General features: G+C 45.7%; 1 protein-coding gene and 1 long non-coding RNA gene across 4 annotated transcripts in view; both read right to left on the minus strand.

Moving 5' to 3' along the window:
* Positions 1-1,014: 1,014 nt before the first annotated feature.
* LOC133228022 (uncharacterized) lies at positions 1,015-3,802 on the minus strand. 2 transcript variants are annotated; one of them, XR_009730030.1, is made up of 3 exons: positions 2,754-3,781; positions 2,259-2,489; positions 1,015-1,257 (listed from the first exon to the last, which is right to left on the minus strand). It is a non-coding gene; the product is annotated as an uncharacterized LOC133228022 (long non-coding RNA). The 2 variants fall into 2 exon arrangements; XR_009730029.1 differs by having other exon boundaries at positions 2,259-3,802.
* Positions 3,803-9,725: 5,923 nt separating this feature from the next.
* The window catches only part of ASTN1 (astrotactin 1), a 356,850-nt gene continuing 349,631 nt past the window's right edge, over positions 9,726-16,944 (minus strand). For both annotated transcript variants that reach the window (XM_061383286.1, XM_061383285.1), the window contains one exon: positions 9,726-14,398. In XM_061383286.1, coding sequence (XP_061239270.1) covers positions 14,161-14,398 — 238 coding nt within the window. In that variant the 3' untranslated portion in view covers positions 9,726-14,160. The remainder of the gene's footprint in view (positions 14,399-16,944) is intronic.

Raw genomic sequence — 16,944 nt, forward strand, 5'->3', positions numbered from 1 at the left:
GGTTGTGAGTCTATGGTATCAAAATGACTCATTTTGAAGTTGACCACTGAATTCAGGGTTCATCAGTCAATTTTCCATTGAGGTGTGCTCAGCTCAGATGCTCACATTTTGGTTTTAGATGTGCTATCTGCATGGATTAGGAAGAGGTAGCAACTGTTGATCAGGTGTGATAAGAGAATTGAGATGAAGTTAAGTGACATTAAGCAAGTTACTTAATGACTCAAGATTCAACTTTCCCATCTGTAAAGTGGAATGATAATTCCTAACTTAAGGAATTTTAATGTGTATTTACTGCAATAAGCACAAAGTGCCTTACATGGAGGCACTTCTAAAAATGGTGGTTATAAGTATTATTACCCAAGATCAATAGAAGTATCCCTATTATAGAAGGAACCAGGAAGAAACAGAGTAGTGGAGATGGTGATTAGCTGGATTTTGAGCTTCCATGCACTTTCTGGCCTAGGATGTGAACTATTCTAATGGGTACTCCACCCCCCACTCTCTCTCTCACACACACACACACACACACACACACACATACACACAACCCATATATTCACTGCTACTGCTAAGTCACTTTAGTCATGTCCGACTCTTAGCAACCCCATAGACAGCAGCCCACCAGGCTCCCCCATCCTTGGGATTCTCCAGGCAAGAACACTGGAGTGGGTTGCCATTTCCTTCTCCAATGCATGAGAGTGAAAAGTGAAAGTGAAGTCATTCAGTCATGTCCGACCTTCAGCGACCCCATGGACTGCAGCCTTCCAGGCTCCTCCGTCCATGGGATTTTCCAGGCAAGAGTACTGGAGTGGGGTGCCATTGCCTTCTCTGCCATATACTCACATAGGTTGCATATTCACATGCAATTAAGTGTTCTGTGAACCTCTGGTGATGTTTTAAATATAATTTCATTTAAAACCATGTCATATGCCAGTTTGAGGCCCCAAATTAAATAATTAGAATGTGACCCTGATTCCAAGTATTAAGGGGAGGAAAAAAATTGTTTAAACTATGTCAGCAAGATGACATCATTTATTCTCAATTTTAGAGGGTCATGTTGATGCCAGAGCATGTCCTAGGGCTCTGCCTGGCAGTATACTCACAAATAAGCAATGTGTATCCACTCATACTAATTGTAGTCTTAGACAATTCACCTTCATGAAGTAAAAGAGAGCTCCAGGCAAGGGTGTTGGCTTGAGGAGAATAACAAGGTTTCTTCTAGATGTAAATGAAGTTCCTGGAGGTATCAAGACTTTACTGTCTCAAAGAGAACATTGGTAGGAATTATAGGCATTTATGTATTCATCTTGCTCATTCAGAGATTGTAGATTTCAGACTGAAAACCTAGTGTGGACTCTCAATTCAAGATGTTGGGCAATGAGTCTTTTAGGACCCATTTCTAATGTGGGCATGAACTTTGCAGGGCCATTATGAGCACTTGATGGGGTAACCTTAGTAACCCTTGAAAACACTTAGCATGTGAAATGTTCCATGTGTTTCTTTCCCATAGCACAGCTGGAGCTCAATAAATACTTATTAATAATAAATATTTATTAGAGAATGGATTTCCTTCTTTCTTTTCCAATGACGTGCCCAGTATCTTTCTATTAGCATTTCAATTGCACTTAAAAATCTCACCACTTGCTTCCAGTTTCCATTCATGCAATAGCTTAGATGAGAGTTTCTGCTAAGCTAGTTAAGGCTTCGGGGAAGAGGAAATGGGACAGAAAAGAGTTGCATCTGGAGAAGGGTTGAGTCTGGCAAGACCTGGAGGTGAAGGCAAAGTCAGATTCCTGCAACACCTTTTATGGGCTCTAAGGAGAGCTCCAGACCTCCTTCGTCATAAATACCTTGGCCACTACCTCATTCTTAATCAGGTTTCTTACACATCTCTTGGTTAGTGAAGCCACATTGAATCACTGGGTTTCCGACACAGACCCTGCCTTGACCTCAGACTTCATGAGCTCCTTAACTCCAGCTTTTCAAGTCATGCCAGTCCCAGGCCTTCACTGTCCTTGTGGTCTTGTCTGTCAGGGATCCAGCATCTTTGCACACTTGCCTCTTCAACCCACTGCCACCCACATTACTGTTGCTCATGTACATCACGGATCTGTCTTTTATTTGACCCAACTGTGAGGGTTTGGGGATCCCAAGGCCATGCCCACAGTGAGAATACCACCCCGGGGAAGGGCAGGCAACAAAGAGAATGACAGAAGTGAACTTTTGCAGGGAAGAACTTTCAAAGTGCCTGCTCATACCTTAAAGAATGTCCGGCTCAGAGTTTTTTGGGGAAAAAAAAATAATTTGTAGATCAAGTCTCTTTTGGCTCTTTGTGGAGATTTCCAAATTTCTTCTGGGAGGCCCCTGGTCTGTGGCCGGGGGAAAGGAAAACCCACACCTGGGAGGTCAGCTTGTCTTTTCCAGGCTGTCTTCATCCTGAGGAATCCTGAGAGGTAGGGCAGTCTTTGGTTGTGGCCCGGGCCCAGGCTCTGTGGGGAGGAATGAGGCTCCGCTCAGACATTCCAGCGGCTGCTCAAACCCAGTGGCACTTCGTTAAGTCTCGGGCCACACCCTCTCCTCTGAGTGTTTGCTGGGATTGCTACGGCAACCAATACACCCTCTCTTTATGCTCGCCTCTCCTTGCCCCACACTGGTCAGCTCCATCACCAACACCTCTACGGTGGGCCTTTTCAGATTCCTTCCTCGTTTCCAAGGGACATGGAGGCTACAGGGTGAGGATCAAAACATCTTACCCTGTCAGATACCCGAGAGTGAGATCGTAAGGTCCAGAGATCCAAAGGGCACTAGACTGACCTTCTTGTTCCGGGGTTACCATGGTGTAGACATAACAGATCCGTGGGTGTGGTCGAAAGCTTCTATTCTAGAACTGTAGAGACATCTGCATAGCTGGAACGATCTTCCTGAGAATACGACCAGGCTGGAGGGTGGGAATGGCTCTTAACGTCAGTATAGATCAAAAAGTCCGTGAGCTCAGACGTGGGAGGAATTCCATGTCCATGCACACCAGTAAACTCATGTCACTAAGAATCCTTGAAAATGCATAGGCCCAGCTCCCTAGTAATGCCTTCTCCACAGCAGGGACTGACGCTAGGCTGATGACCAGGATGAAGCAGCAACACATGGACATGTAAAGATCATCGGGTCTCCTTTGTCAGTTTTGCTGCATCCAAGAAAACCCCTCCCCGCTTCATCAGCAAAACAAAACATAGCGAAATAACAGGCAAAATAAGCATTTTCAGTCAAATTGTGCTCTTGGTTAAACCCAGTCACCATGTTGACCATAGGCTCCAAGTGTCCCGGGTGAAGGAGGGTGGTCTAAGTGGCACACGTGCAGCAATGGAGGGCAGTAAAAAGGGTACACTCTTATAGCTGTTGCACAGCAGAAATTAATACAACATTGTGAAGTAATGTTGCTGTTTTTTAATACTCCAAGTAAAGTTTTTTAAAAAATGGTCCTGTAAAAAATTTTTTTGTTAAATAAAAATTTTAAAAAGATACACTCTGGCTCCCATACTTACCTGCCCTATGGCCTTGGGAAAGGTACTGAAAGTTTCTGAGTTTCCTCATCTTTAAAATGTAGATACTAACAATATCTGTCCACAGGCTTGTTGGGAGAATTAGACAAAAGAAGCCATGTCAAAGTGATGGTACCTAGCACATAATAAGCAATCAATATCACTTGCTATTAAAAACTACATCTTCAGTGACAAATCTCCCATAAAATGGTGAAACCTCTTAGAATTTGGTTTCAAAGATAGCACATTGTAGCATATACAGAAGTTGAACTATAATGTTGTCACATGAAACTTATATAATGTTATAAACCAATGTTTCCTCAAAAACAAAATCCAGAGGAAAACAATAAAAGAATGCATAATATGAACTTGAAACATGTTTTCTTGATACGCTATAATGTGGTCAAGAGAAATGAAAGGGTCAGTCGCTCAGTTGTGTCTGACTCTTTGCAGCTTCCTGGACTGTAGCCCGCCAGGCTCCTCTGTCCATGGGATTCTCCAGCAAGAATACTGGAGTGGGTTGCCCTGCTCTCCTCCACATCAAGAGAAAGCAATTGGGAAAGGATTATATTAGTGGCCCGTGTGGCTCTATTTCAGTGTGTAAGAAGAGTAGACAGCCCAACCAGGGAGCACCAATGCTGTGGGGCATTTACTAGGTGTATTCCAAGCACTGTGCTAATGAGCTCCAAAACCTTCCATCATCTCATCTTCAGGCTGCTGTGTCAGTTCCTAAGCTACTGTTTCCCAGCTCAAACCCACCCTCTTGGCCTCTGCTTTGTAATGCTGCTTTTAAAATACTACAAACTGCAGTTCCTTTTGGTCATGCTAGGTTTTGTCAATAGGGGCCACGAGAGAGAGAGACTGGAGGAAAGAAGGGAGAAAGGAGTGGTCCCTTCTGGTTTGCTTGTGGTTCGTGTCGGCATCATCCTGCCAATGGCTCTTCACTGTGGCAGCACCAGTTGGTTCTAGTCTCTGTTGTCTTGGTGCCCTTGACGGACCTGCAAAAAAGCCCCATCACCAGGCAAATGGCCTCTCTCTGAGGAAACTTTCTTTTTCCTCCCTTTGTCTTCTGAGTCCAAGAGGAGTGGCTGCTTCCTGAAGGTATTCATACCTCTGTGCTATCTCAGTGCTTCAAATAGTTATGCTTTTTTTTTTTTTTTTTGATCCTCTACTATCTTTGAACCAATTCCCTCTATTAAATTATTTCTGTGGAAATCCTCACTGGATCTTAACTAACACACTGTTCAAGAGGCAGAAACTGAAGGAGACTTTGGGAATCCTTTGTTTCATGCCACTTAAGATCCCAAATGAACCATGAAGACTATCTTAAAAGACAGATTCAGAAATGGAAAACAATGGTTCAGAAAATATAAATAAAATGCTGTGAAAGTGATCGTGTAGTAACAGGCCCAGAGATCTCAGAAATGTTTTTTGTTCTTACTCTATTTCCATTATCAGTGCACAATGAATGTGCATTCACTTCTGTATATGTCATAAGTTATGTGATATTATTATATATAATATTATAGTGCATACATACAGGATTTTCCTGGGGGACTTCCCATGTGATCTAGTGATTAAGAATCCCCCTGCTAAAGCAAGGGACATGAGTTCGATGCCTGGTCCAGGACACAAGGTCCCACGCCATGGGGCAACCAAGCCAAAGTACCACAACTACTGAGCCCAGGCACCTCGACTAGAAAGCCTGTGTGATGCAAACCACAGAGTCCACGTGCTCTGGAGCCTGTGTGCCACAACAAGCAGCTCACAGCTGCAACCAAGACCAGATGCAGCTAAATATAAATAAATACATTTTTAAAATGATTTTTCTGGAGAGTCCTGATTTTTGGTATTTTGCGCCTATTCTTTTTCTGTAAATTAGGGAAGGCAAATGGATGGCACATAACTTATCATTCACCATTTCCATATCCATACTAGGCATTCATCACACCTCTCACCACTCCTTCTGGCCAGATCCAGATCCAGCCTCAGACGCCTTCTCAAATCACAGTCAGCCACTACACTCAATCAAATTTAGCACTCAAGTGAAAACCCATTTGCCAACCTTGCAATCAATCTTCGAGTTTATGGAAATTTCTTTACTTTTGGCATCAGAATTCATCTTCCAGATTGTCACTGAGACCCCTAAAGAGTTACAAAATTACTATGCCAAATGATACATAATAATTTTGAGTTTAAAGTATCTATTAGTTAAGACCCAGTAAGGAAAGCAGAACACATTTTAGATAATGCAATAGAAAAAAAAAAAGGGGAAGCCAATTAGAAAGGTTTAGGAGCAACAGAAAGGGCATGTGAAAAATCATGGGCCAACCCCAAAGATTGGGGACAGCGGAAAACTCCTGCCTTGAGGAGATAAGATAGTGTTACTGAAACCCAGGACTTGGAGCCACCTAAAGGGAGATGAAAGCATGGCAGGAATGTGCTGGAGGAGTTCTGAAGCCAGAGTGGCAGCTGGAATCACGGAGGAGATGCTAAGGACACCATCCAGTCAGAGAGAGGAAGAAATACCCTGGCTTATTCCCTCTCCCTGTCCTCCAATCTTCCCCCAATGCCTGCCATTGCCCGCCCCCACCCCTGGGGCTGAAAGCCTGTTGGCAAAGGTGTGTGGGAAGTGCAACTTGAAAGAACCAGCTCTCTGTGACACAGAGCAGAGCAGCAGAAGGCTGGGGAATGGATCTTAGGACAAACAGGCAGTAGGCTGTTGAGCAGTACTTGCATTACTGAGTTACGCTCAACAGTCCCTGGGGCAAAAAGGCCATGAAGGCGTGTCCCACCTGGTCTTATCCACAGGCTCTTAGGTGCCAGGACATCGCAAAGACACAGCGGGAGACAGCTTCATCTTTAAGCCAGTCGATCACAGAACACTGACTCACTGAACAGCAAAGGCCTCAGAGTCATCTGACATTTGAATCCTTCTGAATAAAGTTGCTTTTAATTATTAAGTGCAGAATACAGCTGGGGTTTTTCTCCTGGGACAGGTAGCAAGAAATCAATTAGACTAATTTGTAGCCCTGTGTGAACAGACATATTCATAAACTCTAAGAAAAGGCAGTTTGGGTGATGAAATAAGATATCAAAACCTGTCCATCAGTTTAATTACAGCACACCCTGCAAATTCCTGGCACAAAGAGGGTTTTCTCCCTCTCACTTTGGAACAGTAAAGACACGAGTCAGATTCTGGAGTCTCACATGCATCAAAGAGAAACTGTCAGCTGTTCCATATAATGCTGAGGTTTCATTTGACACTAAGCTGCTCATTCACTGGTTCAGTTGAAATGACAATGAAATGGAAATTGACAATGGAAATGGATAGGAGCCTGTAGGTTATCAAAATCAGGCTGGAGTCCTGCATCAACGCATTAAGCTTTGCTATCCTGAAGGACAGGAGGCTTTTGTTTCCCAAGTTCTCACTCAAGTATCAGGTGTTAACCATGGATGCATGCAGAACACCAAGAACAGAGGAAAACAACCATTAAAGACCAACACGAGGCTACATTCAACAGACAGATGGAGTCCCAGTCTTTCTTGGCTCTCTGTTTTCCTCCTGTGACAGACAAAAACAAGCCAAACAAATCCCAGACCAAGCCAAAGAGACAAGCAAACCAGCTTGCAAACAAGCTATGAACCCTGAGTTCTTTTCCTGATCATGGTAGGTTTGCATGGGTCTGGCCACATTCTCCTTTATGATCTGACATAGGGTAACCAGCAAGTGATTTGTAAAAATCTCCATGGGGTTTTTTTCCCTTTCTAGGAAACTCAATGAGAAGCCAACGCAAGAATGATGGAAGCCAGATGGTATAATGGTTAGAGTCAGACAGCCCTTGGTGCAGATGCCTATATGTCTATGCCGCTGAGAACTAGGGCAAGTTACATAAAATCTCTGTGGTTTTGCTTCCTCTTCCCTAGGAGTATCCAGTTCACAGAACCACCATGAAGACTGAGGATGAGCATGTCGTTAAAGTGTTCAGTGCAGTGCCTAGCACACTTTACGTGTGGAATGGACACACACTTATATCCAGGAAGTTCCAAACACAGAGACAGAAAAACAAATAATTAGAAACCCTTCCCTTCTAATATTCTTTTTTGCCCCAAATTATCTTCTCCTTTCCTTTCCTTTTCTTTTGCTGGCTCTAGAAGAACCGTCCCCTTTCCTAGAGTTTCTACTAAGTTCCCGAGGTTGATGGCTCAGTTGGTAAAGAATCTGCCTGCAATGAGGGAGACCCCAGTTCAATTCCTGGGTCAGGAAGATCCGCTAGGGAAGGGATAGCCTACCCACTCCAGTATTCTTGGGCTTCCCTTGTGGCTCAGCTGGTATAGAAGCCGCCTGCAATGTGGGAGACCTGGGTTTGATCCCTGTGTTGGGAAGATCCCCTGGAGAAGGGAAAGGCTACCCACTCCAGTATTCTGGCCTGGAGAATTCCATGGTATAGTCCATGGGTTCCCAAAGAGCTGGACACGACTGAACGACTTTCACTTTCCTGAGGTTCACCCTCTCCGAGGTACTGGGATGAAGCATCACCCTTCTTTTTTATCCTCCTCTGTTAGAGCAGAGACTCACCCTGCTGGTGAGTGGGACATTGTGCTTATGCAGCCCAGGCTGGGTAAACTCACCTCTCCTTTTCACGGTGAGTTCACACCCGGGACAGGAACTGCTTTAATGATCAATCCCTGCATGGATGGACTAGACGCCACTGACCCCTCATCAGATTTCCTTAGTTTAGCAGACAGATCCCCATAGTGGCTTGAAACAATAACCATTTTGTTGCGTTGCATAATTTTCCGGGCTGGGAATTCAGGTGGGGCTTGGTGGGTGATTCTTTTCTCCCTTGTGATGTTGATAAGAGGTTGCTGGGTGGTGTGCTGCTGGCAGAAGGGCCAAGACAGCTTCATTCACGTGTCTGGGGCCTTTGCTGGCATGTCTGGGAGGCCGGGCTCCACTAGCCCAGGGTGCTTACCCGTGACCTCTCCAGCGTGGTGGCCCCAGCCCGGTGGCCTCCGATTACCGCTCCAAGAGCAAGAGTTCCAGAGAAAAAGGCAGAAGCCTCAAGGCTTTTTATGACTCAGACTTGGAAGTCAGAGCGTTCCATGTCCATCATCATCTATTGGTCAAAACACTCATAAACCTGCCCAGATTCCAGAGGAGAGGCAGCAGAATACCCTTCTAGACAGGAGGGGTGTTGAAGAATTTATGGCTGTCTTTTAAAACTGCCAGTCTTCATCTTATTTTAATAATTCCCGCTTGTGCACACAGACCAGAGCGCTCACAGTCACTTTTCAAGAGGGCCGACAAGTGCCCAGGCACTAAATATCCGGCTTTTAAAGAACTGAATCATGTGTGTTGGTGGCAGCACAAAGAACATCTATATAAAGTTACAACATAGGGAGGGGTTGAAAAAGATTGAGGGTTTTGCGCTACAGTTCATTACAGCCAACCTCTCCCAAGTGCCTATAGATAAGAACGCGTCAGGCAGGGCCTCCTGCAATATTATTCTTAGATGCCCAATGTATAAATATCACAACTCCCACAGTGTCCTGTCCATCTCTGTCATAGTTCTTGTCACCCTTGTAAGGATGGGTTCAGTGTCTAACTTTTCCTATAAATGCCATACTCAGTGCGGTAGAACTAGCTTGTCTAATCAGCAGTGTATTCCCTACACTGCACAGTGTCTGAAATACAGCAGATGAGCAATAAATACATTTTATTGGCTAATTATTTGGAGATGGTGGTAGAAAGAAGATGAAAACTGCTAGTATCTAACAATAAGCTTATAATTTTCTATGAAGGTTTTTTTCCTATTTAGGTTGATGGGCTATAACGCTTATGTATATAGTATCTAAAGGCTTCCCAGGTGGCTCTAGTGGTAAAGAACCTAGTCACCAATGCAGGAGAGGTTAGAAATACAGGTTCAATCCCTGAGTTGGAAAGATCCCCTGGAGGAGGGCATGGCAACCCACTCAGTATTCTTGCTAGGAAAATCCCATGGACAGAAGAGCCTGGCAGGCTGCAGTCCATAGGTCCCAAAGAGTTGGACATGACTGAGTGACTTAGCACGCACACATGTAGAATCTAAAGTATGACATTTAAAGCTTTAATATTAATAATTCCTCAGTTGGTCCGATCAGATTAGCCTGATTATTGAAAGACACAGGTAACATCCACACATCCAACACTTACTAATAGCTTAGTTTATTATTTAGTTGATTATTCCATTTGTATAATCGTACAGTGATTCTCTTTTAAACAATACTGCTATACCTGAAGTTGGTCACACTATATCTCCCTTCCTTCTATAGTAGTAAAGTGGTTTTTTTCCACACTCAGTTTTTTTAACAGAACATTTTCAAATATCAAGAAGTACGATGAACTAAAAAGAATGAATGGAGCAAGCTCCATGGAAAACGATTGCACACTCAGTTAAAGGTCTAATGCCATTACCGTGGGCCGTGTCCATTCAGGAGGAACCCCCGGGGGGTCTCGTGGGAGCTGGGGCTGGCAGCGTGTTGCTGGGTATAAGTGACTCCCTAAAGACCTGTTTGGCAGCTTGGAAAGTTGAGGTTTAATACTGGCCCCATCCATTACCTTTCTAGTCAGAATGGGTTCCTCCCACTGGGCAGTGTTTCGGACTGTGACTGCAGGGGCCTTCCTCGGGCAAAATCCTCCAGTGAAATCCTCGGGGGAACCTCACACGCTGTCCCGCTCCATTCATACTGATCTTATCTTAACTGGAAGTAAATGGGACCCAGGCATAGGGGCCGTGTGTACAGTGTATACAGTTTGTGTATATGCTGCGTGTTTCTGTAGTGCATGAATAGTGTGTGTATACTGTATATATATACAGTATGTCTGTAGAAAGTATATGCAGTGTGTGTATTCTCTGTAGTGTGTGTTGTGTATGTACAGTGGGTATGCGGTGTGTATGTATATAGTGTGAGTGCCTATGTGTAGTGTGTATATATAGTGTGTGTGCACAGGGGCTGTGTGTACCTATTGCTTGTATTTGTGTAGTGTGTAAATAATGTGTGTAATCTATAGTGTGTGTGTAGAAGGTACATATGTACAGTGTACACAGTGTGTGGATAGCATGTGTGTGTAGAGTGTGTACAATGTGGATGCAGTCTGCACTGTGCTGTGCATGTAGTGTGTGTACACTGTGAAGAGTTTATAATGCATGCAGTGTGTCTGCGTGTGTGTAAACACTGTGTTGTGTGTGGTGTGTGCATGTGTGTGTGTGTATATACTGTGTAGAGTTTGGAGAGTGTGTCTGCAGTATGTGCACACTTTGTGTGTGTGTGTGTGTGTGTAAACAGTCTCTGTTGAGAGTGTGTGGTGTGTGTGTACTGTGTGGAGTGTGTGTTATGTGTGCGTGTGTGTTGTGTGTATATATATATACATATATACTGTGTCGTGTGTGTGTGTGTGTATATAATGTGTGTCGTGTGTGTGTGTGCGTGCGTGTGTATATAATGTGTGTCGTGTGTGTGTGTGCATGTGTGTTGTGTATACATATATACTGTGTCGTGTGTGTGTGTGCGTGTGTGTTGTGTGTATATATATATACATATATACTGTGTCGTGTGTGTGTGTGCGCGTGTGTGTATATAATGTGTCGTGTGTGTGTGTGCGTGTGTGTTGTGTATATATATATACTGTGTCGTGTGTGTGTGCGTGTGTGTGTATATAATGTGTGTCGTGTGTGTGTGTGCATGTGTGTTGTGTATATATATATATACTGTGTCGTGTGTGTGTGCGTGTGTGTGTAGGGCACAGGGGACATTGAAGGAGGAAGGGCTCGCAGAGGCAGAGGAAGGGGTTGGGGAGGGTCGTAGGCAGGAGAAGCAGACAAAGATAAGGAGGGACCTTGTTGGGGGGGCCAGGAAGAGGGAGGGAAGTGTGAGCCTGCTTCATTTCAGTAACACACAAGGAGGGGCAGGAACAAGGAATGGTGGTCCTGATGCCACTCCCTGGCCCTGCCCCAGCCCAAGATAGCAGCAGCCCGGACGTCCTCTCGTTGGCTGTGCGGAACCCCTGTGTTTTCTGCGCAGACTTGAATAAAGGACCAAGACATGGCAGCAGGGGCAAAACCAGGCCTTCCCAGGCCCCACCCCATTGGCTGGGGTCCCCCCTCTGCTGCCTGTACCCCTTCCTGTCTGGTCAAGGTGAGACACTGACCCTTGAGGCGTTTCACTTGAGGGGTGTCTCGGGGTTTTCTGCCAACCCTTGCTCTGGTGGTGCATTCCAGAGCTTGATATAAAACCTTTCCATCTTTCTGTGGAAAGAGAGGGGCGTGAGGTCACAGGCTCGCTCCCAGGCACCAGCGAGGAAGACTTGTGACCCGCCCTGAGGTCTCAAAGGGCACCCAGCTGCAGGGCGAGGGTGCCGTGTCCTCTCCCACTGCACCAACTGCGGGCACATCTGTGCCAAGGAGGCAGGGGCCAAGGAGAGCGGGGCCCGGGCAATACTGAAGGCAGTGCTGAGGAGGGTGAGGGCTTACAATCCTGTGCTCTGGAGTCCAGAGCCTGAATTCATACGGTACCTCAGGCAGGTAAGAAAGAGTAGCTGTGAGAATCCGCTGTCAGTAAAGTGCTTAGAGCAGTGTCTGGCACACAGTAAGCACTCAATAAACGAGCTCTGTCATTCTAACCGGGCTTCCCAGGTGGCGCTAGACCCACCTGCCAATGCAGGAGACATAGAGACGCCAATTCCATCCCTGGGTCAGGACGATCCCTTGGAGGAGGGCATGACAATCCACTCCAGTATTCTTGCCTGGAAAATCCCAAGGACAGAGGAGCCTGGCAGGCTACAGTCCATGGGATCACAAACAGTAAGACACGACTGAACCAACTTAGCACGCATGTCATTCTAACCATTTAGAAAAACATCAATAGGGTTCAACAATGGGCTTTAAAGATTCTTGTCTACTTCCCTTGTGTTTCTAAGTGCAGAGTCCTGGTCAAAGGCAGGTTGGCTGAAAGCATGTGTTCAGGCCTCTGAGGTGCATGTGTGGGGACAGTTAAGGCCGTTACTGGTCCACAGGACCCTGCAGAGCTCTTTCTGAGGGGCTAGGTTTCCCTCTGGTTGGGCACCTATTCATGCCAGTGCTAATGCTCAGGGAACCGAGCAGAAACAATGACCTGATCTTTACCTGCAGTCAGGGGAGCTCACCTACACAGCACTGCTAATGCTTCTGCAACTAGAAGGGGGTTAAAATGGTGGAATTCTCATCCAGAGAAATGATTTGCAAAACTAGCAACATAATTAAGGAAATCTGGCACAGGGGGTGTGGGGGAGTGGATGGAAGGGTTTTCTGAGGGGTAATAACTTCAGTTCATTACAACACTGCCACGGAGGTCTGGAGCCCACCTGACCAAAGCAGGCATCAGCCAGGACTGGTCTGTGCAGGATAAAGGCTGTGGAGACCACAGATTCCAGGTGTGTGATGTGTACTGCTGGTCTGGAGAAGCTCACCCTGGAGGTGCTGGAGTTTTTAAAAGAAGAAACTATACTTTCATAGTTTCAGTCCACAGAATGTGGACTGTTAACTAGACTCCCAGGTAGACTGCTCCACGGGTACATTATGTTGCCTCTTAAAGATCATATTGTTTGGAGGAGGAAAGGGCAGAGTTCTTCTGGAAGGAGATTTAATTCCAGTCCTGTCTTAAAAGATTGTTATTGTTCAGTAGCTCAGTCCTGTCTGACTCTTTGCGACCCCATGGACTGCAGCACACCAGGCTTCCCTATCCTTTACCATCTCCAGAAGTCTGCTCAAACTCATGTCCATTGAGTCGGTGACACCATCCAACCATCGCATCCTCTGTTGTCTTCTCCTCCTGCTTCAATCTTTCCTACCACCAGGGTCTTTTCCAATGAGTTGGCCCTTTGCATCAGGTGGCCAAAGTATTGGAGCTTCAGCTTCAGCATCAGTCCTTCCAATGAATATTCAGGATTGATTTCCTTTAGGATTGACTGGTTTGATCTCCTTAAAATAAGGGAGGACCCAAAAAGCCAGGAGGCTTTTGGAGGCTGAGCTCACCTGTGAGGTGTGAAGAGAGCAATCGGAAGGCCTGGGGAGCAATCACAAGACCCACAGAGCAGCCACCTTCCCAGCTTTCTTGTCATTCTCTGTGAGCAGAGATTAGGTTCCCAGCATGAGAGTTTCTGGAGGACATGTGAGAGTACGGCCTGAGGCTGTTCTGACAACTTTCTGGCCTCATCTCTGTCCCTAGTTGCATGGGACTTAGGAATTCAGCACAGGTGCACCAACCAAGTGGCCCTTTCATGAGCAGCATGGCAGAACTCGAGCATTCTGATGAACCTCTTGGACAAAAAATGAACAAAATAAACTAACTGCAAAACAAGCCCCAAAGTAACCCCCTAAAGAGAAATTTATGAAGCCCTGGGTAGCAGGCTTACTGACCACGCAGATGGAGAACATGATACCAAAGAAGTTCCGCAGGGAGCAAGGGTCACCTTCTCCCCGGTTTAGATGTTGCTTGTGGAGGTTTGAATGTTCCATTAAAAAATATTAAAAATCCGCACGCCAACCCAGACATTCCCCTCCTCTCTCCTGCTCCCTTTCGGCAGCCACTCTCTGGCATCATTGCACTAGATGTCTTTGCTGTCCCCGTAATCGTTGTAGGGGATACTCAGGGTCTGCTCCTCGCACGTCTTCCTGAGGTCCCGGCTGAGCTCTGACCAGTCAAGTCCATAGGGCTTGATCTCGCTGTAGCGGCAGCCCAGGTACTTGAGGGAGCTGCGTCGCAAGCCTATCTTGGGTTCCTGGAGGAGTCCATTGCACCAACCGCTGAGATCTCCAAGCTGAGAAAGGATGAGGCCAGCTTTCCTATGGAGCAAGCACAGAGGATGCTTAAGTTAGAAAGACAAGAAGACAGCAAGGACAAATAGTGTGAAATTGTAAGCTCCAAGAGGGCAGAGCCCAGTCTGTTTTGCTTACTGTTCCATGTTTAATGCTTAGAAACAGGGGCGGGCCGGTGGGGGGAACTTCCATAAATGCTCATCAAGAATGAGTGAATGTTCGCAGCAGCACCTTTTACAGTAGCTAGGACACAGACACGATCTAAATGTCCATCCACAGATGAGTGGATACATACATTGTGGTTTTTATACACAATGAAATATTACTCAGCTATAAAAAAGAATGCATTCCAGTCAGTCCTAATGATGTGGATGAACCTAGAGCCTATGACACAGAGTGAAGCAAGTCAGAAAGAGAAAGACAAATACTGTATATTAATGCATGCTTACTTATGGAATCTAGAAAGATGATACTGATGAACCTATTTGCAAGGCAGCAATGGAGACACAGACCTAGAAAACACATTTATAGACATGGGAGTGGGGGTGGAAGGAGAGGGTGGGACGAACGGAGAGAGTAGCATGGAAACATACATTACCATATGGAAAATAGATAGCCAGTGGGAATTGCTGTGTAACACAGGGAGCTCAACCCAGTGCTCTGTGGAATGATGCCCTAGAGGGGTGGGATGGGGTGGGAAATGGGAGGGCGGGTTAAGGAGGGAGGGGACATATGTATACCTGTGGCTGACTCATGTTGACGTATGGCAGACGCCAACACGATATTGTAAAGCAATTATCCTCCAATAAAAAAACATAAGTAAGGGAAAAATGAATGAGTGAAATAATTAATTAATAAGGCCGGGTGAGCAAAGTAGGGCACCGAGATGAAACAAAGAAACAAAACGCAATGAGGACAAATAAGAAAAAATGACTAATACTTTAGAAATTCATGCCCTCTTAAAACCATGGAGTTGTCAGTTTTGAAAGGCAAGTCAGATCAATTTACTTTAAAGCCAGTAATTTATCATCATTAAATGACAAACATAATATGTTTGACTGGATATTTCCCTTTTCAAGGCTATTTCTGAACTGAGTAGAAGCAGCCAATATATTGCACTCGGGGGATATCAAATGTAACTAATTATGCCTGTCTGAAGGTAATTATAGTGTGATAAGGGCGCCAACAATAAAGTCCTCAGTGCATACTACACAGGGTCATTCTTTGGGAAAATGCAGACTCTCAGTAGCACACATCACCTAATTAATCCCCAGGTGAGTGCCTGCTCTGTTTTGTAATCCCCCTCTAAAGTCAGGAGGCCCCCATCCAAAGAGCAGGAAGACAAGGAGGTGATGAGATAGCACCTGAGCTGTTGCAGATCCAGAGAACCAGAACCAGAACCAGAGAACCAGACAGAGGAGGGCAAGGTCTCCCCAGGTTCACACATGCTAGAAAGGAGTGATCCCACCGGGCTAAGAATAGAGAGTGGGATCCTGCATGTAGCCCGGGGAAGCTGGCTGTCACCACGATCTTGTTAATCGGTGTATAGCTTCTCCCTGGCCTCTACTTCTGATGTTAGAGACAGGACCCCCTGATAACCAGTTTTCAGCCCACACTGGCTTTGACTCTGAACACTTAGGAATAAATGAAGGAATGGGGTCCCCTTCATTTAGCTCTGTTCTTTCCCTTCTTCCAAAACCCACGGGTGACCAGAGACCCATGAAGGAATAGTCTCTTATTCCAACAAGCCCATGCAAAGCTGTAAAATCTGTTCTGGAAAGCTCAGGGAGCAGGACCCCTTGCGGTATTTACATGGGAGGAATCATCTCTTTTCTAATTCAGTCCACAACTCTCTCCAGAAACTGGAAGTTTACACGTTGAGTTTAGAATGAGCTCTCAAGAACAAGAAGCACGTTCATTTCAAGCCTCTTCTTCCGTCCTGGCTCTGAGCACAACAGGGGTGAGCTCACCGCATTCCTAGGAGGGCAAGTGAGGGATTGCAGGGGGGATGATGTTGGAGGCAAGGTATTGAGCTGCGGCAGCAAAGTCAAGGGGCCGTCGGAGTGTGAGGTCATCGGGGGCCAGCTGCATCTTCTCCCACTTCAGTGGTGGGTCAGAGAAAATCAAATAAACACTCTGCCCACTAAGTCACATCTTATTCAGATTGTCTCTCCTCTGCCCATCAGCCTCTGCCGTTTGGCCAAGCAGCCTTTCCAAAAGCCGTCAGCAACAGGGTCTTTGGTGGCCTTCCTCTTAATCTGTCCTGCTGCATGTCATTAGCTGCTGACACATTCTTGGGAGGTGGATGAAGGGCGAGGGAAGGAAGACCGAAGGGCAGCCTCTGCATCTGCATCTTGAGGAGATGGATAAAGGAACACATCCTAGCCATTCTTTCAAACAAATGGATTCAATTAGCCCATGGAGTTTTGTGGCTATTATCATCACTCGCTTAAAAAAAGAAAATAATTAATTTGGGTCTGCCCTTGACTATCTCAGAGCCTGCAGCTTTCTTCTTTCTTAAGAGTGAGGCAACCAATGCTGTCCTCAAGATAGTTCAACTCTCAACTCAATCT

The sequence above is a fragment of the Bos javanicus genome, chromosome 16 (assembly GCF_032452875.1).
Source record: "Bos javanicus breed banteng chromosome 16, ARS-OSU_banteng_1.0, whole genome shotgun sequence".
Taxonomy (NCBI): Eukaryota; Metazoa; Chordata; class Mammalia; order Artiodactyla; family Bovidae; genus Bos; species Bos javanicus.